The sequence below is a fragment of the Ptiloglossa arizonensis genome, chromosome 9 (assembly GCF_051014685.1).
Source record: "Ptiloglossa arizonensis isolate GNS036 chromosome 9, iyPtiAriz1_principal, whole genome shotgun sequence".
In the NCBI taxonomy this organism is placed as follows: domain Eukaryota; kingdom Metazoa; phylum Arthropoda; class Insecta; order Hymenoptera; family Colletidae; genus Ptiloglossa; species Ptiloglossa arizonensis.
Genome location: NC_135056.1, coordinates 7,877,099 through 7,904,201, shown reverse-complemented (window position 1 = coordinate 7,904,201; position 27,103 = coordinate 7,877,099). Strand labels below are relative to the sequence as shown.

Here is a 27,103-nt window from a genome sequence, read left to right as displayed (position 1 = left end):
ATTTGACTGCGCAGGATTTATATCATAAATGGAACAAAAATTGTGTTCTCATTATTATGAATAATACACTTCGTTCGAAATATAACTGAGAAGGTACCCCAGTTATTCCCTCTGTCGAGTAGCAACAAATGACTCGATACGTTCAGTCAGACGAATCATTTTTCGGTGTATGGAAATAATCGATAATTGCACGATCATCGGTTACTTTGAAACTGTTCGATCATTTTTCAATCACGGTTAAGATATTTTACTAATGTATAATTACCCTTGCGCGATACAAATGGGAATTTGGTTCCAATTTTATAATTGTTTTATAATACGTTTGAGACACTGTTACGAGCTCTAATTTTGTTGCTTTTCGTCACGATACGAAAACAAAATTTGAAGCACCGACCGAGACAATGGTAATTACATAATGCGATACTTTGTATCCAACGAAATAATGTACGAATAAATATTAAATTCCACCGGGTTAATTTATTAAATAAAACCGTTGTAGAGCATTTGGGAATACAAGTTTCCACAAATTCCCGAAGGATGGAAAGCTGCGGCTTAATCAAGAGAGCTACGTGAAACACGAGTTCAAAGGGAATTGCATACACGTGCGCAGATTTCATCAAAGTCTGTGATTAAATCTCTCGGTCGACGATACACTTTTATCGAGCCATGCATCCGCGGGAATGTATGTTGCATTATATTATATGCACGCGCTGTTTCTTCGAGAGAACTCTTATAGGAGAAAAATTTTCTTTTTCCAAACGCAACGTTTAAACGCGATCTCTAATATTTGCGTTCGTTTTATTTTCTTTTTTTTTTATCGATGCCGCTGGATTCGTTTTTAATCACATTTTCGTCCGTATGATTTATGAAAATATTTGTCACTGGAGGAACCGTAGATCGAATCATTTTTTTTAACGACCGAATAATCGTTTCTTTCCCTCCCCGAGGAAAACTTCACAAGTTGTTTTTACAATGTTACAGTGTAACTTTTTTACGAATCTAATTTCACACGTTGAACCTCGAGTGTCTTTTTTATAATTTTTTCGGGGGAAAAGGAATTAAAAGACGAACGAGACAGAATTTTCTCGCGTTTCAGAAATTTACGTTCAGACGCTTCGTTCGGTTTTTACAATTGCGCTTTTTTATGAAGTTTCTTTTATGAAATTTCAAAAATCTTGGAAGAAAGTAGCTTTATTTCGAATTTAATTAAGAAGTAAAGGATGTGCCAATCGAATAGATTTACGTAATTTTTGTACCTAAATATTTTCAAAGAGTGGTATAAGAATGTGTTTCTAAATTATTTCGAGACTTTTGTAAAAAATCGATCATCTCTTCCAAAACTATCGTACAAGAATGTATTATAAAAATCTGTTTCTAAATTATTTCAAGACGTTTGTAAAAAATTGATCCGTCTCTTACAAAACTATCGTACAAGAGTGTATTATAAAAATGTGTTTCTAAATTATTTTGAGGCTTTTGTAAAAAATTGATCATCTCTTCCAAAACTATCGTACAAGAATGTATTATAAAAATCTGTTTCTAAATTATTTCGAGACGTTTGTAAAAAATTGATCCGTCTCTTACAAAACTACCGTACAAGAGAGTATTGTAAAAATATATTTCTAAACTATTTAGAAACATTTGTAAAAACTTGGTCCATCTCTTCTTAAACTACCGTACAACAACTTGAAAATCACCGTGACTTTCGATGACTTTCGAATATTATAAAAATATCCTCGCAATTTTTGTACCGTGTTATATCGCGTAACACAGTATTTTCAAAAAGTGGTATAAGAATGTATTTCTAAATTATTTCGAGACTTTTGTAAAAAATTGATCCGTCTCTTCCAAAACTACCATGTAAGAAATTGTTATAAGAATGTGTTTCTAAATTATTTCGAGGCTTTTGTAAAAAATTGATCCGTCTCTTCCAAAACTACCATGTACGAAATTGTTATAAGAATGTGTTTCTAAATTATTTCGAGACTTTTGTAAAAAATTTATCTTGTCTTCCAAAACTACCATATAAAAGATTGTTACAAAAATGTATTTCTAAACTATTGTTAATAATTCGAGACTTTTGTAAAAAATTGATCCGTCTCTTCCACAACAACCATATAAGAGATTGTTAAAAAAAAAAGTTTCTAAATTATTTCGAGACTTTTGTAAAAAATTTATCTTGTCTTCCAAAACTACCATATAAGAGATTGTTACGAAAATGTATTTCTAAACTATTGTTAATAGTTCGAGACTTTTGTAAAAAATTGATTCGTCTCTTCCAAAACTACCATGTAAGAAATTGTTATAAGAATGTGTTTCTAAATTATTTCGAGGCTTTTGTAAAAAATTGATCCGTCTCTTCCAAAACTACCATATAAAAGATTGTTCTAAAAATGTGTTTCTAAACTATCGTTAATAGTTCGAAACGTTTGTAAAAACTTGTTTCGTCTCTTCCAGAGCTACCGTACAACAATTTGAAACCCACGGTGGCTTGCCGCGACGTTTTCTGACAGATCTTTTCGTTTCCAGACATTCCAAAAGCCGAGGACAGGTCAAAGGACATAGAGACGCAAGAAGCTTCGCGGGAGAAATCAGGGGAGACGAAGGAGTCACAGTCGGAGACGAAGGAGCCGGAAAAGTCGCAAGAGGAACAGAAGAAGGAAGACACAGTCGCTGATAAAGAGAGGGAAGAAGCCGCGACGAGGATACAAGCGGCATTCCGCGGGCTGCACGTTAGGAAGAGTATGAAAGAGACTGAATCCTCGAGGAAGCAAACGGGGACCAAATCCGACTCAGAGCTGACCGTAGAACAACTTCAGGAGGAGTTCCCCGCCGACAAGGGTAAGTGTCACGTACGAACCCTCGAAATCGTCCCGTGGAAAGCCCTCTAATTTTAGAATTCCCTTTACCCCTTCGATCTCGTCGGCTTCATTCCGAAAAATGCTTTCGTTTCACGTGGAAACGCGAAATCATAGAATTTCCCGAATGAAAGGCGTTAGAAATGGCTCGAGTTCTCTTTGATCGTTTCCCGCTACAGCAACGCGTTAACCCTTTGCAACGTGTCTGCCTCATTTGTAATTAGCACAGAGGGATTCCCCCGCCGGTTTTTTCTTTTTCTTTTTTTCTTCTTTTTTTTTGGCGCGATTTATTTCCGGCGGCTACGATCCGAACCATTCGAGGATTTAGAATTATTCAAGCTGCACGGAATAATTAATTATCCGATCGCGTGATTTCAATCGTGAAAGAATCAAAACGAATAAAACTGATTTGAACGCTTTTGGACAATTTTTACTCGATTTTAAAGCGAACGACTTTCGGTACGGGTAATACGTGAATAATAATAAATCTGGATCAAGTTGCCATTTATCGATTACAATTTTGCGGGAATATTTTCCCGATTATTTTTGCAATCGATAGAGTAATTTAATTGATATGTTTTCGTTAGTTTGTTTTTTGTATTTTATTTTGATCAATTGATCGAAAGTATTGTAAATCACAGACTCTCATAAATGTACCAAGTTGACTTTAGTGTGGAAATTTCCTGTTAAAATATGATCTAAATTGATTCGCGAAGGAGCATTAATGGGTTGAAAATTATTTTTTTAATTGTTGTTCTTGAAAGTTGTATACATTTACAGTATTTAAAACTTACGTTTGGCACGAGACTTATTTATCGAATAATACATTTTTCAGTGTTGAATTTTTTGATCAATCACTTTGTACTTCAAACTTTCCTCGTACTATGCATATACGTATATACACAAAATTATAATCTCGTGGTGCATAGTGCATTTATATAATAGGATCATCTAACGGTATAAAAGAAAATCTAATATTGCTAATGATTATGAATTGCATAAAGATCAAGTAGAAAATTTAATCCTTTAATTAACGAATAAATTTATCTACCACAAATATATTTGTGTACAATACTTATAGATTATCAATTCTTGATAATCAAAGACACGTGAAAAATCAGTTAAACATTTAACCATAATATTTCTCTTTTAAATATTGTATCTGTACTAGAACAACGGAAATATATTATTTTCAAAAACACAATTTATAATCGGTACAGTTAAAGTCATGTGTTATCTTATACTTTGTTTTACAACTTCTCTTTTTTTAACAATCTTTTCCAAACGTCTGCATTATTTCAAAAGTGTCGAAGCAATATGTGCAAAAATAGACAAGAACGCATTCTAACAAATATTAATATTACACATATTTCACAATTATGTCGAAATTACAAGCCTGCTACGTTTATCGTTAACAGATTAATCATTTGCAATAACAGTTTGGTCGCCCGTTATAATAATGGTTTCGATCGAGTACGACGCTCTTAGTGCTCGTTACTAGATGTGGTTTCTAACGTAAACACGTCGTATTTCTCGTTGCATGCAATCAGCTCGTCAGCTGACATTTTTATTAGCCATGCAAGCCACGACTTGGTAATTTCACGTGTCTCTTATCAGACCAATTGCAACTGGATTCCGATGCATCTGTTCATATGCGTTCTGCATTGACGAGTGAAATTGCTAGAACTGTTTTCCATGTTATCGTTACAACACATTATTAAATATTGTTATTGAATAAAATCATTCATTTCGAGATACCTCTTGAAACGAATACGAAACAACATTATTTCTCGTTAAATGTAAACAAAATGTAAACAAGGTAATCCGTTATTAGTGATATAATCGGGAAAGGAATCTTTATTAAATTAACAGAATGAAATATGGTTTGTGTATTCAACGAATAAAATTTAATTGAATTTTTTCTTTATCAGGGAAGATGGTGAAAAAGTTTATTTAAACTTTTTGAACAGAATTTACCTTTCGTTCAGATTTACTTCAAACACTTTTCAATATTTTTACAAGTAACGAATATATAACACAAAAAAAAAAAACAAAAATTACAAGAGGTAACCGTCGTTATCCATGGATCGATTTGTATCAAAATTGAATAAAATTATAAAATGAAAATATGAAATTTAAGAACAAAGTTTCATTGTACTACATACACGTATTAAAAAACACTTCTCTTTTTCAATAATCGAAACATGACCAGAAGGTTCAAATACTTTTCCAAATATTTCTCGAAGTAAATATAAATCGAATTACAAAACAAAATCGTTACAAATGAGTCTCTCTTTAAAAAAAAAAAAACAACTTCGAACCTCGAGTACATCGGATAACTAATTTCATCACGAACCGTATTTTGCTTATGTGTTCACAAGCATTGATCCAAAATTGTCCACATTTAATGAAATGAAGACATTTAATTGAATTCATTTACTTAAAAATTTTCCTTCATTCAACCTCTTTATTACACAAAGTTTGCAGTGTTTATCGCGAGAGACGAAATGCGTTCACGAGCATTGACCGAAGATTGTCTATGAAATTGAGACATTTAGTTGAATTAATTTACTTAAAAATTTTCCTTCACTTAACCTCTTCATTACGCAAAGTTTCTAGTGTTTATCGCGAGACACGTAATACGTGCAGATAAAATGTACAAAAGAAACGAGATACAGCTGAATCGCTGTTTCAAAATCTCTCCCTTGGATAATCAGGTAATTACATAAGTTTCTGCGTATTTCGTCGTGCAAACTTTTGAGACGGAATCAGCCTACACAAACACAGTCTTGCCCGTTGAAACCGCAAGACGTCCATCAATGTACATTCAGTCTTAAGCCAGTCGTTGAGGCGTGCTTGAGCAAGATAGATGGTGGGTATTTTTCAGTTAAACATACGCTTAGGGAAATTTACATTAAGCACTTCCTGCTTTCCGAACAACCCAGATAAAACGGTGATTCATTAGAGCAATGTTAAATAACCGAAAGATTAGTAAATGTCCATTTAGCATGTTCAGAAACGAATTACTTTGCTCGAGGTAAATAACGATTGGAATTAGTATTAACCCATAACGTTTACAAATTGTTGCATCGTCGAGTAATATATTTGAAGGATTCGAGTATAAACATTCGTTCGTAATACACTTGTATATATTTGTGTATACAATAAAATGCGAAATATTGTTGAGAATATGTTCACGAGTTTAAATTGTAACTTGAGAAGAATCTTAATTATAGTGAAAGTATCGCATTATACACCAGGGGTAATTAAAAACAACTATTTATTTTAAATACTTTCGTAATTCTACGGAGCAATAGAAAATTTATAGACTAATCACACCGAATTTTAAACACGAACAAATCAAACGAATTGTCGTATTTTTACTTAATCAATTGTTGAGAATAAGTTCACGAGTTTAAATTGTAACTTGAGAAGAATCTTAATTATAGTGAAAGTATCGCATTATACACCAGGGGTAATTAAAAACAACTATTTATTTTAAATACTTTCGTAATTCTACGGAGCAATAGAAAATTATACACTAATTGCACCGAGTTTTAAACACGAACAAATCAAACGAATTGTCGTATTTTTACCTAATCAAATCTTCATTCTCGGTTTCTCTTTCAGAATATTTTTACGTTAGTTTTCCTTTACAGTGGAAAGAGTTAAACACGATATAAAAAATGTTCAACATTCTGACACAAATAAATTCTCTTGATTCCCTCCGCAGAAACATCACAAATATATAAATTAAGTTGCCAAGCAACGACACAGATGGATCGTATTACATCGTCGATAAAATTTCGCTCTTACCGGCTGTAAATTAATTCACGTGAACTAATGGGGTAAAGTAAGCGATATATAACGCAATAATTCTTTTACAGGGAACAGCGAAACGTACACGATGGAATAATAAATCGTTCAATGACAAGCTATCATGAATCACTGTTTTGGCAAAAATATTGCAGTTACACCCTTCGAAAGATTTGTTATGGCTATTAATTATCGGAATGTTTTAACTCTGAGAATACAAACTCGTTGAAATCCTAGCAACCAAATTAAGAATTATTTTACCCGAAGTAGGCTGTTAACATCTCTCGAGACAAGAATAAAAATATATATATATATATATGTTTTATATTTACCAAATGTTCGAAAGTCAAATGAAATCAAATACAAGAAAATAATCTTTCGTTCGCACATAAATGTTAAATACTTGATTTCTTGTTGAATCGAGTCAGAGTGTTATAAAAAATTTTTTATGAAACTAACAATCTTACTAAAAATAGTAGTAGAATTTTTTTTGTTCTCATAGTGTCTTTGTTTTTGAACTAAACACGTTTGTGTACGAAGTTTCGTTGTAAGCGGATTTAGAAGCTATTGAAATCGCATTAACGAAGTCAACGAAATAGCCTGATCAATCAAACGGTGTGACAGTATGAATTTTCTGTAAGACCGAAGACAACTGCCAGGCAACGGTAGGATAATTAATCGTCACGAGATAAAGTAACGAGCGACAATCGATTTTGCAAAACGGTAACGTCAAACTTTCCCAACATTATTCGCTTTATCCGTTCTGCAATCGCAGCACCCTTGACACTAAGCGTTTACTTGAAGAATTTCAGTCGGGCGTAGACCTCTAACGTGGTATAATAAATCCTTCGTTCTAAGAACGCTTTGAGACATCTGTGACGATAAATAATTGTCGTCCGAGGAAACAAAATTGACACTAATGTTCCTGAAATTTCATTCGCTCAGATATCCTCGTTTTACGTAAAATATTCTAGTTTTTCGTTCACCACAATTTCTACCAAACCACTATCCACTTGCTTCCTTTCAAATTTAATCTAACGTTTGTTTAATTTTAATACATTGTTTCCAAAAGTTTCCTTTGTATTTGAAATAAAGGCTGGATTCTTTTTATAGGTTCAATTTTGAAAAATTCAAATGATTCGAATTACTAGAATCTACCTTGCAGTCGAAGAGATGGGAAAAATGATAGTATTTGAATTTTCTAGGCTTTTGGTTCTTTTTCTATATCGTTACCTTATGTGCTAACCACGAGCTTTCGATACGAGTGCAACTTATTATGGAAAATTGCTGAAGCACTCATAAGGTTTGTGCAGGATATTTTTAATCAGAATCTTTAATCAAATTCTTCGTGAACAGAGTGCATTTTTGCATTCGTGCATTCTTGACGATGCACATCAATTCTTCATTAGTTTGAATCCATCCTCAAGACCACTCCCGCCATTATTTAAAATTTGGAGAACAATTAAAATGCGTATTCTTCTAGTTTAACGTCTTAATGATAAAAAACTATACGGTACCAGAAATATTTGCAGAACGTGGCTTGCATTTCTATCGTAATGTTTTCTCGAAGTACAATTAAAGAAAATGGTCGTCTGGTCGAAAAATAAATTTACAAAATAAATCTTCTTGTTGTTCTAGAAACAATAATCGTATAGATATTATTGTAATGTTAATCAAGTACTGTTATTCATTATTTCGTTACTATTTTTAACCTTCTACAGAGTCGCGAACTTTAATCGCATTCGTTTTTTTTTTAACGTTTAACTATGCAGAACACACATTTTCTAGCATCTTGAATCTTCTAAGTTCATTTTCCAGAGACACGAATGTTTCAAAATGAGAAAGTTTATAGTCATCGTCGATGGCACGAATTATTTCATTTATATAATATTCCAAAAAATGTCATCATCGAATATTGTAAGAAATCTGTTTCGAGAGAAAAGAGAATAGAGTCTAAGTTTCATCTATATCACGTTCTGGTATCGGTTAATACGTTAAAGATATTCGTGTAAATTTTCAGTAATAAATTCTTAACAACGAAACATGCTTTATTCATTCTTCGTTACTTTCCACGTCTTTAAATCCACGATGACTTCTAACATCATTTAACATCTCTCTCAAACTTACATTCTATCAATCGTTTCTATTCAAATCGAAACGAGTTTAAAAACATCAATTTATCAGACAGTATCTCACGATATTTAAATTCCTCGTTATAACAATTTACAGGCTAGTACGAACGATCATGATTAAATTCTACAGAAGTGAACAAACCGTAGAATTTTCTTCGAACCATCGTATAACAATTCATTCGTACCTTTATTCGATCGAAATATAATTTTACTATCCTATTCGTGAAATATTATATAATTGCATTCTCAATTTGTACCAGTAATAATACTGTAATTAATTACCATATCAATTACTGTAATAATACTTGTAATACCAGTAATAAATCGTCGTTCGTTTTTCACCCGTTACTCGAAATTTTGCCTCGTCTAAGAATTTCGAACTCGGTTCGCAAGTTCCAGGATTCAAATATCGCGTGCGTGGCTGTAATTCCAAACGGGGGTGTTCGAAACAGGGAAGAGATTGTGCAATCGCTATTGTAAAATGTTCGGATAATGGAATGTTCGTGCGACGAACATCGGGGGGGGCAAGAACACGGAGTAATGTAGATTCCGCTGTGTCGCGATATTAATATCGCGTTCAATCGTGCATTTGTCTGGCCAAATGTCACGATACGGTTTCCTCTGCCGATATTACACGGAAGATCGTGTTCCGAGGTAGCTTCCTGACCGAGGAGCGCACGGATCGGATATCAAAACTCGGTGAAACATCGGGAATGCAAGCCACGCCTCAAAATCCAGGTCACGGAGTTAGTTGGAGCCGTCGAAGAAATTGTAAGCAATTTCCACGGAAATTCCAAGACTTTGAGTCAAAATTCTGGGAAGGTAACAATCTACGGGAAAGATTTTCATGCTCCCTCCCTCCTAACGTACCATCCGCCAGGGCCCCGGGGGAGCCACTGGTGAACAAAACTGTTACATGAAACGAGAATACCGGGGAAGTTTATGGTGCGTCTCGTTTGCGGGACGCGCGAGAATGCCGTCTTTTCCATCCACTTTACGAACTATGGAACACGATACGGTATTCGTTTCGTTCCACCATGGAGCGCGATCCTATCGCGCGAGGGTCAATTGAAGCGAAAAAATACTCGTACGTTAGCTGTACGAGTTCCCGTGGAAATTCTACGAGCGGCGAAACATTCTGCGAGAATTCGGTTTCCCCAGGTTAACACTGACTTGGTCAATCGATTTATTAGTTTTGTATTGATTTTGTCAGTTGTCGAATGTATCGAGTGTATAATAATTGTTTATTAATTCTACCGATTATCAAATATACCAAATGTATAGTAATCATTTATTAATTTTTATAAATTACCAAATATACCAAATGTATAGTATTCATTTATTAATTTTAATAAATTACCAAATATACTAAATTTATAATAATCATTCATTAATTTGAGAAATTATCAAATATACCAAATATGTAATAATTATTTATTAATTTTATAAACGACCAAATATATCATATGTGTAACAATTATTTATTAATTTTATAAACGACCAAATATACCATATGGATAATAATTATTTATTAATTTTACAAACGACCAAATATACCATACGTATAATAATTATTTATCAATTTTATAAATTACTCGGGTCATTTGACTCGTTTTGAATCTCTTTTGAAAGTTACTCAATTATTAACGCCACCTCTGACTGTAATATTCAATGACAATTCTTGGAATAGAAAATTAATTATATTCGTAAGTTAATTCACCTTTTCCTCTTCTATTTTCGAAGATACGTATAAAGTCCCCTAGAAATAGAAATATGTTCACCGTTGGTAGACTTAGTATTAATTAATTCCCTTAAACTCGATAATACGATTTATCTTAGAATACACGTCATTTTCTATATCTCCGAAATTTCGAATAATCGTATCAACCCTCAGAGATGGTGGCGTTCTTTGATATTTTTTACTTTCCGACCCTTGAGGAAGAAAAGTATTGATTCGTTTCTTTCTTTTTTATTGGAAAGTCACTATCGATCGTATTAAACGTTGGACATAATAAGCTTTTACGGTAGATATCTTCAATAACGCATACACGTATTTCGAAGATGTAGAATATTGTTAAAAATAATTTCAAGAGTTCGAATCGTAAATTTGCATTAGAAATTTTGCAACCGCTAAAAGAACAATTGGACAAGAATCGAATAAAATTTTCCTCCATCGTCTCTCATGAAGCAAAAATTATTTGAAATCTTATTCATTGCATACATAAATCAAATTTCGTCTCTCATATTTTTCAACGATTATGGACTAACGTCCAGTACAAAATCTATATTAAAGAAGATTTTCTATACGAAGATTTCATTAAGAAGATTTTACGATACGTATTTTCATACGTATAAGTGTTTTATACAACACACATGTGCAAATATATAATACATTGTACATTGTAAAATGACTATTTCAAACAGTTGAGTAGATTATAACTTTAAACTACCATATGCACGTACCTCGTATCGTAAAGTTCGAATCGATTGGAAAATCGAATAAGTAACCGAGCATAATATAACTATTCTGAATGAACCTCGGACTTTAATTAAATTTTCATAACAATTCAATTAATCGTAGAATCTTGGAAAAAGCATATTTCAATAGAATTTAAAAGTCAAAGCCCGCCATTCAATAACGGTAAGCTCATTTTCGTTTCATTAAGATTTCATAATAATTCTATTCCTGGCGAATAAAATGTTTAAATCAACGTTCTCGTCTGCTGAACGTTCAACCCGATCAATACTTATGTGGTGACGATACGTCGTCCCGTTGCGAAGATTGCTTTTACGGCTCACCATTCATTCGGTTGTCCTGTCTATAGCAGGTGGCTATAGTAGTTAAGAAGATTCCATTTTCAAGAAGCAGAATTGCTCTCGAGTGATTGTCTGCCCACAAAAGGTATTCCTGACTCGCGACATAGACAAAATAGACTTCTTAACGACGAAGGCCTGACAATGGAATACGAGAAACATCATTTAGATCTTCCATTGTATTTGTATTTTGTCAGAAACTGCATCGAAAAATTTCACAATGTTTTACAATTGTCAAGGCGAAAAATATATTCACTTCAATTCCAATTGGTGATATCATTTCTATTTTAAATATACGCTTGTTCAAAACCGCACTTGTCTTGCGTATCTCGTTTAATTTACATACAGGCATTTCAAATTTCAATCTCCATTATTATCTGTACAATCTTTGCATCTCTATAGAAACTGTTGACATAAAAATTGTATTCATAATTTAAACGTTCTCCATTGCTTTTTCAGTATCGTATTGAATATTGTAATTTCGACTCGAGACGTATATCTGGAACAAATTAGTAAGAAAAAGATAGCAATTAAAGAATACAGTTCCTCGCTCGAACTTCTCGAAATTCTCGAATGATTGAAACTTGTAAAAAATAAACTTAACTGCACATTATCGACCGGTGTGATCGATGAATAATTGAAAAGTTGGTAAAAGTTTGATCACGTTTAGCTATAAACGTTCACCGAAATAAAAATACGGTTTGCTCTACCCCGATAAAAGTTTCTCAAAACGTAAAAAGTTACCACCGAACGAATCCGGCAAGGTGACTGGAATCGATCGGATTAATTTAGCGTAAAAGTTTCTTCGGTGAATCGCAATCCAAAGTAATGGGAAAAACGATTCTAGACAATGGGATAATCACGATGAAAGAATGTTACGGAGCCTTTCGTTAACTGTAACGAAGTTTTTCGACGCATTTACGGAACGAAACGGAAATTAAGGGATTCGTTGGTTATTTTCGATGATTAGATGCAATTCGATGCCTCGATTAACATTTACCTGTAGCAGCGATACAGAATGAGGCCACCGTGAATCGATTTGATAACGGTAGAGTTTATCGAGGAATTCCTTGCAATGAATACTACACGGTTACGCAGTCCACAATTTGCCATTACGATGATGTTCGTATTTTGCCGCCAGCAATTGGCCAATTATGCACTGAGCGCAATTGGATACAACCCTCATCGGTATTAGCTGGAATGCTAATGAAACTGAAAATTTCATTCGACTGTTTATCGTTCGAATTGCAGAAACGTTCCCTACGTGATCTTGCCTTTCGTTTCTTTCCATTAATGTTGCGTTCCATTGAATTCAATTGGCATTTAATGAAATTAGTTTCTTAACGTAAACATAGTATCGGATAACGGTATAAATTCGAGGACATTTACGTTATTGGTTCACGCGAGGATTGATAATAATGAATCACTGCTGACGAACAAGATGAAAAATATAATTCGTGAACAGAAAAATTTGGTTGTACGATAACGCAATAAGCTTCTACTGCGAATCTATAATACTCTCTTCAGCCATAACGTATACAAAACACCTAAATCATATCACACTCATTATCGTTAAAGTTATGGTAAAATTGCTCGCACAATAATTCCATGCATACTCGTCACACTGATGCTTTCGTGCAAACATTGATCACTTTTATATTTAAATAAATCACGTTCTACGTTAACCAGTATCACAGTTTACACCATAAATTCGTATTATTCGCATTACGATCGTTCTGTTTTACTCGTCCATTTATCTAGTCCGGTGTACTTCGATGTAACCATGTCGTGTGTCTCCAACGTTGTGAACCCTTTTAATGTCAACCGACCGATCTATCGATTCACGGTTTATATGTGGAAATTGCCATTATTTCAACTCTCAGGAACTGTTGGTTCAAGAATAAAGAAATAGAAGTCGCAGAAGAATTTATTCGAAGACACTGAAAAGGAAATGTTTGAAAACAGTAGGTTTGAAACTTTTGGAAAAGTTTTGAAACAAGTTAGTTGTAAAAGAGTTAAATATTCGTGGAAAATAATATATTAACAATTGGTGTTAATATTGTATTTTCTGTATAAAATTGCCATTATTCAACTCTCAGGAACTGTTGGTTCAAGAATAAAGAAATAGAAGTCGCAGAAGAATTTATTCGAAGACACTGAAAAGGAAATTTTTGAAAACAGTAGGTTTGAAACTTTTGGAAAAATGTTGAAACAAGTTAGCTGTAGAAGAGTTAAATATTCGTGGAAAATAATATATTAACAATTGGTGTTAATATCTTGTTCTCTGTATTTTTAACCGTAGAAAGTATAAGAAATGTAACGAGTAAATAGTATTCTAATCGAAATAGAAATCAAAAGAGTTTCAAAAAATACAGTTTCACAATATGTGTCGTTTCGTTGTATTAAAATTATTTTCGATCGTTTAAAACCTGACGGTGATGTCCACGATAATGGAGAATATTTAAAAGGTAAACAGTAAATATAATCTTTTCTTCTCGTCCGTGTATTTTCAAATTAACTTAATTTTTAACCCGATAAGAGAAATTTTGAGACAGAAGAGAATACTCTCTCTGTGTCGTGAAAATCATTGCATTCTCAAATTCGAGGTACGATCGATAGCTTGATTGTCATCGACGTCATTATACACTTCGGAATGTATAACGTGAATCAGATTTTCGTTCGAAATTGTCTATTCGCCGGGAGCGTGATGCAGGAAGTCCGATAATTTGTTCAGCGCGAGGAAAAACGAAAGGCGCGCGCAAAACAGAAATATAAATTCGAACGATACGCACAAATCGTCCTCTCGGTGGATGAAAATGAAATGTCGGCGAAGTGTAATAAAAAGAAGGGCGAAGACGAACCATTTAATGGTGCGATAGCCGATAATTAAATATCGATTTTATTTCTTGTTGACCGTCCATCCGTCCCTTCGTTCCTTTTTCTTTTTTTCTTTTTTATATTTATTTTCAACATTTCGAGATATTGACCGAGAAAAAACTTTACCACTCTTGCGATATCTGAAATACACAGATCAAACGGAAGTATTCGTTGAAGCTGGGTCGTGGATGTACAAAAATTCTAACCATAAGTTGTAAATTCACAAAGACGAACACTAAAAAATAATGTGATTTAAAACCAACCGTATCGATATGTATATTTTTTTTTTATGTATACATATTCTTGTCGTAATTGGTTATTTAATCAATTATGGAACAAAGATCGTATTTTCGAAAGGAGTGCAGATGATATCGGACAATATAAGAATTTACAAAAAATTGAACAAACGAACGAACTACCAATCAACCTGGAATTTTAAATCAATTGAAACGTTTATTGTTAAGTGTACAATCGAATAAGATTTCATTTCATTTTCTCTTTATTAGAGAAGATAGATTCTCTTTATTGGAAAAGAGAGATTATTTAACCTTCTCACATAGAATTTCTCATACATCAGAGAAACCGAAAACCGAACGATTTTGTTAAAAATCTACTCAGGTGTAGATTGGTGTTAGAACAAAAACTCATCGAATTAATTCACACACGAACTAAACAACAATTGACCGAATCTTCGCGGCTGTTTCTACTAACTTGTTTGATCGATTTTACAAGGACCTTTTTTCATCGAGTTTCAAATCGATTGCATTATGCAATAAAAGGCCAAGGTACTCGTGTCAAGGTGAACACCCTCTACATCCCGATTGTAATCGTACTGTAACTATATCGGTTCAGAATCTCTGAACGTGTCAATGTAAAGGAAAGGTTGATTTTATACGACACACGACGATTAATCGCGAATAATAATTCAACGATACAAAATCGCGTTGAAATGCCACCTCGAACGATATCCCGGTTGGTCGCTAATAAAAATCCGTAGCTGATCCTCCGTCACGAAGTAGGTTAGACCGCCATCTGCCAAAGTAGACAAAAGGACTTAAAAGGGGATGAAGTTAATCCAACCGTGAACTTCCTGAAGCTTCGCCCCGAATTTATATGTTGCTTCATTTATAATTTCCACCAGTGATCGAACACAGCTACCCGGTTGATGGTAACATTCAACGAAATTACCCAAACCTAACACACACGCCTTAGAATAGTAAAATTCGTTCGTTTCTCTTCGTGAATTTTTCTCAAATTCCCAACTAGAGCCACAAAAGAAAAACAAATTCGACACAGTTACGAGAGTAATTAAATACCTTTAAAACGCCGTGGAAATTATCGAACCGTGCATCCCAACATCTGGTTTCCACTTTCTGCAGACTCTTTTGCCTAGCAGATAAGCAACAGGATTAGTATGCATGCACGGTTAAACGCTCTGGTAATACGGAGCACGCGTTTTTAATAATACTTTTCGTGTTTGATACACCCGTGTAAACGTGAGTAATTAACGGCGCGCCAATTACGAAAAAGCTTGAACTTGAATTCGTCGAGTCGGTAATTTACTTTTGTAACTGTGCAAATGGCCCAACTGCGTGTCGCGTGCAGATCAACCGCAAGTCGGATGAATTTGCAGAATTTCGTATTTCGAACTCACCCTCGTGTCGTAGGAACTAGGTCGGCCACAGCTTTTTTTTTTTAAGTGGACGACACGGTTCAACGATATCAACAGTGGTTTTGCTTGATTCCGACTGGAAATTGATGACCATTTGTACATCCCCTATAACCATTTCCCAGGAACAGAATTAAATGGTTCGATCATCTTCCTTAAGGGAAGTCGAATCTTGAAAATTAGTAAAATCGATCTTACTTTGATTGTACGTTCTTGGACGATTAATAAGCGTCGGTGAATAATTTGGGACAATTTTATAGAAATGTATTAATAATCACTGGAGTTAAATGTGTGGTTCTCTGAGGATGAAGGCGATTTATTATTTAGAAAGATACGTATATTGCGTTGTTCGGAAAGTCATTTCGTTTTATTTCGTGAAAATGAAACACGATTTTTTTAGAGAGTATGAACATTTTATTAAATAATGTATTCTCAATTTTGGAAAACGAAATGACTTTCCGAACAACCCAATATCTTCTATGCCTTGGAAACAGAATGTGAAGAAAATTTAGTCATTTTATTAAGAAAAATCTGATTGTTTCGTTTTTTGAAGATTAGTATGCTTTTTCTCTTTCCTCTTGTGTGTATATGAATTTCGAAGAAAATCGTGTTCATGTTTGCACATTCTTCGATGCATTTATTCATGATGTAACAAAAGTCGAAAATATAAATAGTTGCATCGATGTATCGTTCCGTGAATTTTTATAATTTTTCAATAAATAGAAACTTTGTAACTATTAAACTATTGTTTCTCTTTTAAGATTTGAACCTTAGCTATCCTCTCAATCCTTTGTCTAACGATTTATTTTACAGCAGATAAGCCTATTTAAACCATTTTATTGTAACTTTTGTCATTGTTAAAATGAAAACTGAAACATATCAGTTTGCATTAAATCTATGAATAAAAGTATAAAAGCTATTTTTACTTTGATAAGGTAAATTTATAAAATAATGAAAGTGTTCTTAAATATGGTAACTAAATACTTTAAATATTACAACCCACGTAGTCAAAGTTGAATTTAACACAGAGAATTCATGCGAGCGACACTCATTATTTCCACCCAAGGGTTATGAAGGGCACAAAGGGCGTAATTAATTATAAAAATGCGGAAGCACACATGGTGTACGATGAAAATATACGTCTGTAACATCATGGAAATATTAAACTGTTTTTGTCCGCTGGATATCGTACATCTCGAAAGTAGGTTAACATTCAATGTAGAATTAATTATTTAAATGATTCGAAATTGAATAATACAGAATACGGGTTGGCCTTATTTCGTTCAATTTTACTTTTTGAGGGCGCTAAATTTTCGTCCTTCAATTTTGATAATTGTGTCATAAAGAAATTTATTTAATACGATTTGCATAAATTTAGACGGATCGATATATTTAAAATACATAAGTTTCCCAAAGCAAAATTCCAGTGCAGCTAAAATTTGCATAAAAATTATAAAATATTCCAGTATTCGTTAATTTTTAATAAAAATTCACAAATTCGTTTTTCTTCGATAATTCTAGATGTAAAAATGCACAAATTTATTTCTCTTCGATAATTCTAAGTGTAGAAATGTACAAGTTTGTTATTTTTCGATAATACTAGGTTTAAAAATGCACAAGTTTGTTTCTCTTCGATAACATTAGGTGTAAAAATGACCGTAAATCCTAAAATCCCAAAAATAAATTCTGATCCAGAAATAGCTGTACAAATCCCAGTCGAGTCCACTGTTAGGACTAACCTATCGTCCCAGAAAAGTTAGAAGTTCCAATCCTGTTTCTTTAGCTTGACAAGAAGACAGCGTATCGATCTGACATCCACTATCGGCAACAACTTAACAGAACTGTTTTTCTGCCATTGACAGAGCTTTGTGACGCGGCGACGATAATCCAGGCATCCTTCCGTGGCCACATGTCGAGAAAGGAGCAAGCTGCAGCAGCCATCGCGAAGTCGGCGGAGAACGCCGTTGAGAATGTCGTTTCCAAGGTGGAAGAAGCGGTAAGTTTCCGGATTCTCTTTCCTCCTTAAAATATACTAGGTTGCTCAATAACTTCTGTCGTTCGATGAAACTTAGTGAACAGTACTAGGTTGCTCAATAAGTTCTGTCGTTCGATCAAACTTAGTGAACAGTACTAGGTTGTTCAATAAGTTCTGTCGTTCGATGAAACTTGGTGAACAGTACTAGATTGCTCAATAAGTTCTGTCGTTCGATGAGACTTATTAAACAGTACTAGATTGCTCAATAACTTCTGTCGTTCGATGAAACTTATTGAACAGTATAGTACTAGGTTGCTCAATAAGTTCTGTCGTTCGATGAAACTTAGTGAACAGTACTAGGTTGCTCAATAACTTCTGTCGTTCGATGAAACTTATTGAACAGTACTAGGTTGCTCGATAAGTTCTGTCGTTCGATCAAACTTAGTGAACAGTACTAGGTTGTTCAATAAGTTCTGTCGTTCGATGAAACTTGGTGAACAGTACTAGATTGCTCAATAAGTTCTGTCGTTCGATGAGACTTATTAAACAGTACTAGATTGCTCAATAACTTCTGTCGTTCGATGAAACTTATTGAACAGTATAGTACTAGGTTGCTCAATAACTTCTGTCGTTCGATGAAACTTATTGAACAGTATAATACTAGGTTGCTCAATAAGTTCTGTCGTTCGATGAAACTTAGTGAAGAGTACTAGGTTGCTCAATAACTTCTGTCGTTCGATGAAACTTATTGAACAGTATAGTACTAGGTTGCTCAATAAGTTCTGTCGTTCGATGAAACTTAGTGAACAGTACTAGGTTGCTCAATAACTTCTGTCGTTCGATGAAACTTAATGAACAGTACTAGGTTGCTCAGTAAGTTCTGTCGTTCGATGAGACTTATTAAACAGTACTAGATTGCTCAATAACTTCTGTCGTTCGATGAAACTTATTGAACAGTATAGTACTAGGTTGCTCAATAAGTTCTGTCGTTCGATGAAACTTAGTGAACAGTACTAGGTTGCTCAATAACTTCTGTCGTTCGATGAAACTTATTGAACAGTACTAGGTTGCTCGATAAGTTCTGTCGTTCGATGAAACTTAGTGAACAGTACTAGGTTGCTTAATAAGTTCTGTCGTTCGATAAAAATTCTTGAACAGTATAGTACTAGGTTGCTTAATAAGTTCTGTCATTCGATAAAAATTCTTGAACAGTACTAGGTTGCTTAATAAGTTCTGTCGTTCGATGAAACTTAGTGAACAGTACTAGGTTGCTCAATAAGTTCTGTCGTTCGATGAAACTTAGTGAACAGTACTAGGTTGTTCAATAAGTTCTGTCATTCGATGAAACTTATTGAACATTACTAGGTTGCTCAATAAGTTTTGTCGTTCGATAAAAATTCTTGAGCAGTATAGTACTAGGTTGCTCAATTTGTTTTGTCGTTCGATGGAACTTATTGAACAACCTATTAGTAGGGGCGAGGTAACCGAAAGAGCGACTGAAAATAAAAGAAAGTTGAACGATTGAAGGGTCCAGTGCAGTAACCGTGTATCTACAATTTCGTCAATGTTTACAGAACTTAACGAAAAACCCTCTACCGTAAAATCTTTATTCTTATTAATAGAGAAACAAGACTATCGGGTGTGGAAATTTTCGGATAGCAAAAGACGTTGATCCAAGATGGATCATTCTATATTTTACGATGGTAAAATAAATATCAGTAATAGAATTGAAAATTTGTCTTATATTTAATTAGCTAAAATTAATGTACCTTCTAATTTATGAAAGTATTCTTTTCATTGCTTCTGTATTTCGTCCTATATTTTCTGTTTCGATGTTATTTGTTAAACACATACTGCAAAGAGATGTAAAGAATGTCATTGAGTGATGTTCACAAACCGTGAGAAATCCATCGTTTCGTTCATAAATTGTGCTTTTATTGTAGTACTTTATTCGATACGAAATACTGGCCAGTAGTGAAACGATCGTTTTCAAAAATTTTTGTCACTAGATTTGAATTCTATTCAAAGGCTTCCAGCTCTCCAGTATACATAGACAGTTTCACGATAAATTGTGACGATCAGAGTTAATTTTAAAGCGTTATAGAAAAACGTTTCAATGGGAGGGAGAATATTTTACAAAGGCATGTTTGAATACTAGAACTTTTAAATAGTAGTGAATAGTAGATTGAAGAGCATTCGGGCAAGAGTGGTTCGGATAAAAATGATTCTACTCTGTTTTATTCAAATTCTTTTCACGCACAACGTAGAAGATATAAAATCTTATCCTATTAAATGAAAAGTACCATTCTATTTACTTTCTAACTGGTTTTACGTTACCAAACGAGGAATGCGATATGTCAGTGAGTTGTATTCATTTTCGTTAAAAAATGGAGATACGTGGTTTTTGCATCGGACTCTTCGATTCAAAGAAAATTTCGTTTATCTATACAAATCGATCGATTCCTTCTTCATAGAAAACATTGAAAATTCGGGACAAAATTTTTTCGTACGAAGCTTCGTTTTTCTTCAGAAAATGAAGTTCGATCGAATGACAGTTCAATCGATATCGTAATCATGTTTATACGTAACGTCCAAATGATTGTCACGAGTAACCAATTTCGAGAAAATACCAAAGGATAATTTTGTTAAAATTTGTTCGTTTGATTGATTGAGAAATTTTTGAAACGGTTCTGATCCTGTTGCTGTAGAAAAGTGTATCCTCTGAATTATAGATACATACAACCTTGTTAATCCGAATGTTCAATTTTTCAAGCGTTTAATTTTTCATATTGGTCGATCGAAGTTTCTTATATCTCTGAATATTTAAAACACGCAATTGGAAATAAAAATGGTTATTTATGGAACGATGAACGTTGAATCAAGCGTGATCACCTTGATACGATTGAAACCAATTTTCTCGAAAACAAAACCTCGTACGTACAAAATTTTATTCACCGCTTTCGATTTATTTTCCAACGAGGGATCGCCCATTTCCACGAATTAATCGCACTTTACAGACGCGAAATTTATCGGAAAACTGTTGATATTTTTTCCAATTATTTTTGAAATATCGTGTACTGTATCTGGGATTAAATAGACCAGAACAGAACATTAAAATTCGGTAGGATTGCGTTTCAGTATTATCATCTTTCTCATAAATGCAACGCTCGAATTGCACATTTCGTTGAATAGAACGTATACGTTACATCGATTGTTTCTATTGTCGAGAAAATTCTTTTCATTCCATCTACAAAAATATAGTAGACTCTTTAAAGAATTCATTAGATCGAACGAGATCTCTTTACCAGCCGATGTTACGTTCGATTTTTATCGATAAATAATTATCGATCAACCTTCATTGCGAAGCAAGTATTTAATAATAAGTTTACAATATTTTGACATTTACTGGTATCGTTTTCATTAATTTCACCCTTTATCTTCAAGACTTTAGAAGAATATCACTCCTTTCGATCTCGTTATCCTATAATGGATTGTTCAATAAGTTTTGTCGAACGACAAATATCGAACAATCCAGTACATTAAAAACTACAATCACTTTCGTCGACCAACAAAGAAAATTAAAAAACGTGCACCGTTGTCCCTTTTAAATGGCGTATTAAAGCTTGACACGTTTTGAAACCGTATATTGATATTTCAACAGTATTTTATTCGTTTAACGCGTATTCCAATAAGAAACATACAGAAACAGAGAAAACGTTCGCGTGTTTGCACATCGCTCAAAGAGGCGAGTGAAGTTTTCAAGACTTTACTTAACAACTCCGCGGACGCTCCGTTTGAAAGTAGAAGAGGTAATAAAAGGAGCATGATATAATTTTTTACAATGAAACGATCGACGGTTGTATTCGAGAAACGTAATTCGAATAAGAAAGTGACTGTATAATTAATTAGCGACCGTACAGAGTCGTATGTGTATAATTTGTGGTACAACCGAAAGAGAACGATTCTTTGGAAAGAACATAAGTAAAAAGTTCGAAGGGGAACGATTTCGTACGAGAATTTCTTTATATAAAAAATGACGTTTGAAAGTTCGTGAGATATACCTGTTCGTTCTACAGACATTATCTTGTGTTTGTAAATATTGATAGTGGGATTGTTTGCTTTTTATCAGTGGTACGATCTCGTTCAATTCTCAGTTTCTCTTCAAATATTACCGTATAACTGAATATTACAGAGATTGATTTTTCAAACGTTGTTATACAGACAGATGAAAGAGACAAAGAATAAAATGGGTGTTCGTTGATGAGGTATAATGTACACAAAAGGTAATAATCTTTTACGATTAAGAGACAAAAAGAATGACGAAATCGATAGAGGAATGAAAAAAACTAATTCGTGCTTCTTTAATTAGAATATTACGATCGTGGATAATTAATTCTAGAATAATCGAGTAAACTGTACGAACTTGTACCGTTGCTTTCTGCGCTATTTTTTCATTTTTATTTAGACGAATGGATCGCATATTCCGCGAATTATTAAATTTAATTTTTTATTTTACTCTACCAGTTGATTTATTCCTTTGGAATGAATCATCTCGAATTTATGCAAATGTACGTGTACTTCAAGCGTCGTTAATTTAATCAAAATTAAACTCGAATAATTTCAATTAGCTAATAGAATTAGTCATCGTTCGTTCAAATTTATGAATTCTACAAATATTTGTGTAGAATTGTATATTTTATTTAAATTATAAGAAAATGTTCCGCAAACATGTAGATATTAATTTGGTTAAGCGGATAAATGGAAAATGATACGGAAAGCGAGGCAAAAATTTATGTACAATTTAGTTGCAAGAAGTATATATAAGAATAATAAAAAATTAAAGATTCATAGAAAGGTGCAAGAAGTGTATATAAGAATAATAAAAAAATTAAAGATTCATAGAAAGGTGTAAGAAAATATCAGACAAGTGAATAGAATGGAATGAAAATCGCAGAACAGATGCGACGGATGAAATACTAAAAAGTGTGACTAGGGAAAAGAGCAGGAAAAAGGTTGTGTACGCGACTACGAAGAAACACAAAAAAGTAAATTGTATAGGAAGATGGAATAGAAACGATACGAAGGATAATAGGAAACGAAGATCGAAATACAGAGATACAGGAAATGTTAACCGAAAGAACGAATACCGAACAAGATCCACAAAGAAACAGGTAGGTAAATCGACGGATATTGAACGTTCGCAAAATGTAGAAACGAAGAAAACTTGTAGTCAGAGAATTATTTCAAAAAGTGACGGCAAAAGATTCGAAAGATAACAGAAGATGCGTTTGAAAAGAATTGCAGTGGTCCAAGATCGTCGAAGAATTGCTAGAGAATTGAATATTTTCGTTGATGAAACGTCATTGCGTAAAAATTCCGGAAAGAATGATGTTGCCGCGCGTTTAAAATCTCGAGCATAGAATTTCTTTCGGGCTTTCTCGCTGAAGAGTTTCCGGCCCAGTGAGGTTTCTGCTTTCGCAACTAGGTTGCAACCCATATATGTGCCTCGCGTACGCATTATAATAGACGTTGAAGTGAACCCGGTTTAAAATTCAATGGCTCATCCTCTTGAGATTAATTGGAAATCAATATTCTATTATCGAAAGTAATATCCTGTTTTACCGCGAGCAATTCGTCGCTAGATACCAACACGGTACATAGATACGGTCGCACGGACATTTTTTTCTTCGCGTTACATTTTTTTCAAACAACGTAGGATAATGGATCGCCGGCGGTCTGTCATCGATAAGATTGGTGGTCGTTCTACCTGTGAAATTTGTCAAATCTTTTTTCGAACTCGCCGGCCGAAATTTATCGACACTTACGTACCGCTAGGGAGATAATGGAGACAGAAGGGAAATCCATGCGGCGAGTATTTTTTCGCATCTGAATTCTGAAATACGAGCACCTTCGGATTAAGAGAATACAAAGGCGGTGGTTTTTATACCAAATCGATTGATAAACGATCAATCATTTTTCATTTCTTCGAATTTTCTACAACCGTATTGTAATTTTCTGTATTAGAGTCTGTATTGTGTAGAAATTTATGCGATGGAAATCTATTACGAAGTTACGACACAAATTTTCACAAAATACGCAATAACGCGTATTCAAATAGTGAGATTTTTTTATTAATCGTCTTGATTTTTAAGGAAAAACGATCAGAACTATTTTCGAGATCATTATCTTGCAGTATGACTTCTTAGAAAGACAAAAATTCAATTTTCCCGAATAGAATATTTTTCACTTTAAATTACGTTATTATAGTATACTCAGTTGTTTTCGTATCGATCGATATACTCGCTTATTATACTCGATCAATTAAGTATCTCTATTTCGTGGTCGGTACTTTAATTTGAATAATGTATTCAAATTTATTTTGCATAAAAACAAAAATATTCGCTACATCCATTTTAATATTTCTCTATTTTCTTTTCTCTCGCATAATTGGACGTCTCACTCGCACGCTTTCACCGACCTATCCAAGGTTTAGTGCTTGGTTCACTGGTTAACGTCGAACGCTGAATCAGCAGTTCTTTTTTTTATTTCTAAACGTGATGTGCGTATTTTTGTAGGAAAAATAGGTCATAATATTTCCGAGAATTGTACGGTCCAATTGTGCATCCCACATATTTAAGTGGCATTTTAAAAACTTATATCTCGAGGATTCGAGATAGTATTAGGTTGTTTGGAAAGTCATTTCGTTTTCCAAAATGAAGAATATATAATTTAATAAAATATTCATACACTCTAAAGAAAATCGTGTTTCACTTTCACCAAAAAAAAAAAACGAAATAACTTTTCGAACAATCCAATATTTATACTGAATTATCGAATCTTAAAACCGGAATTGTGCTATCAAATTTAACAATTTCGATGCTGTGGATATTTAAAAATCTTTGATCGACCAATAGGCAACGTGCAATAAACGCTTATGAGCGTTTTACGAACATGCTTAAAGAATTATACTATAAAACTTTCGTATAGTATTAGGTTGTTCGGAAAGTCATTTCGTTTTCCAAAATGAAGAATATATAATTTAATAAAATATTCATACACTCTAAAGAAAATCGTGTTTCACTTTCACCAAAAAAAAAACGAAATAACTTTTCGAACAATCCAATATTTATACTGAATTATCGAATCTTGAAACCGGAAATGTGAACCATTCAACCTTTCAGAAGATACCGATCCATATGTGCGCGTTCAGATTTTAAATTATTTTAAATATCGTAATATCTACGTAAACTGATTGTCAGCGAAGTTTGCAAATGTTTTATTATAACTTTCAATCATAGCTTGTAAGTTTTCATCGGTAAAAATAATCGATACAAACTTACTCGACGAATTAATTCTCATTACTTAAAAAAATATCTAGGCGAACAATTTTATTGAAATATTGCGTCGTATACATATTTCTGTAAGTAATGAGAATTCTTTGTATCTTTTTAACCACACTATTCCATTATACGTTTTCTCGTATCAGTATTTGCAAGTTTCGTAATGTAAGTTTGCATCAGTAATTGTAAGTTTGCATCAGTTATTTCGATCGACAAAGACCTAAAAATTATCATCGAAAATAAATCGAAACGTTTGCAAACTCGACGATCCGATGCGATAGAAACCATTCCTCGAATCATAATCAAATTCCCCAATAATATGACACTGCGGTATCGCTGCAAGATTGATAGACATCGCGGATTCGTATCAGTTAAAATTTCAATATAATCCAGGCAAAATAATTCGTCCCTGAAGAGCTTGTAATCAATAGCGCATTCTAGGCAAATGGGAAATTTCTAACGAATTTCGTGCGTGTTTGGCAATGGAGGCCATTTTGGACTCCTCTTGGTACTACTTGCGCACTTGCAATGCACTTACGTTCGTGTAAGCACACCGAAACTTAAATCGAATGCACCTCGAGAACGAGAATAATTCGTATCTTATATTCGAGATGCCTGGAAAACGTTTTGCAACTTTGTAAACATTTACTTTCGTAAATACACTCGTACAAGACGCACAGAAAACTCTTGCGTACATTTTAATATCTGTTTCGTAAATCTACTCGTAGATTCAGTTTTGATTATTTGTCAAAACGAACGACGTACTTCGTAGCCACATTGGGGTTCTTCGTACGAGCACGATTTCCATACGTCCTCGATATCTATATTCCAAGTTTCATTATGGATCGATATTCACCACCGAAATACTGTGTCGTGGTTCATCCCTCGATTTATCGAAGTGAACCCCTCGAATAAGCGAGACACGATGTAAGAACATCTTTCGTGCTTACGCCCTGATTCGATTATGCGAGTCGCGTGCATTCGCGTATAGGTAATATCGGTGGAAGGGTCGGTATAAGATCTCCATTTTTCGGCGGGAATATGCTGCGCACGTATGCCCCATAGAAATTCTTTTACACGAGAACGTTACAAAGCGGACCGATCGTAAAACTTGATCTACGTTACAACGCTTCATCGCACCAGTTTGCTTTTGTCTTCGACCCCGCGAGCATCGGTCGCGAGATAAGCTGTAAACTCATGCACGCTCTAAAGCTACGAAATCTCCTTTGTACGAGAAGGAAGAGCATTATGGACGGGGAGAACCGTATCAGTGTGTCTCTTAACTCTTCGCCTATATCAAAGTAAATTTCGTCATAAAGCAAATCCCGTTTTCCAGAAACGCGACTTCTATTCAGCGAGAGAAGCGAGATAATAGAGACAGAGAGAGAGAGAGAGAGAGAGAGAGAGAGAGAGAGAGAGAGAGAGAGAGAGTGACACACTTTACCCTTTTGAAGACCAATCCTTTTTGCAAAATAATATCTTCTAACAAATATTCTCTGGGCTTGAATTTAGTCTCTTTAGTTTTCCTTTTGTTTCAATTTGAAAATAGATATTTGAAACTCGATCAACCGATGTTTCATTGCGAGCACAATTATCTAATTGTTTCTATATTTAACGAATCT

The 27,103-nt window shown here is 33.9% G+C and overlaps 1 protein-coding gene and 1 long non-coding RNA gene across 2 annotated transcripts in view; one reads left to right on the top strand and one right to left on the bottom strand.

Moving 5' to 3' along the window:
* Positions 1 to 27,103, bottom strand: part of LOC143151467 (uncharacterized) — a 199,068-nt gene that overhangs the window by 67,688 nt on the left and 104,277 nt on the right. The gene's annotated exons all lie outside the window — the stretch shown is intronic.
* Igl (IQ calmodulin-binding domain containing protein igloo) overlaps positions 1 to 27,103 on the top strand; it is a 188,760-nt gene that overhangs the window by 92,308 nt on the left and 69,349 nt on the right. The window contains exons 2-3 of the mRNA XM_076320591.1: positions 2,530 to 2,841; positions 18,029 to 18,162. Of these exons, the coding sequence (XP_076176706.1) occupies positions 2,530 to 2,841; positions 18,029 to 18,162 (446 nt within the window). The remainder of the gene's footprint in view (positions 1 to 2,529; positions 2,842 to 18,028; positions 18,163 to 27,103) is intronic.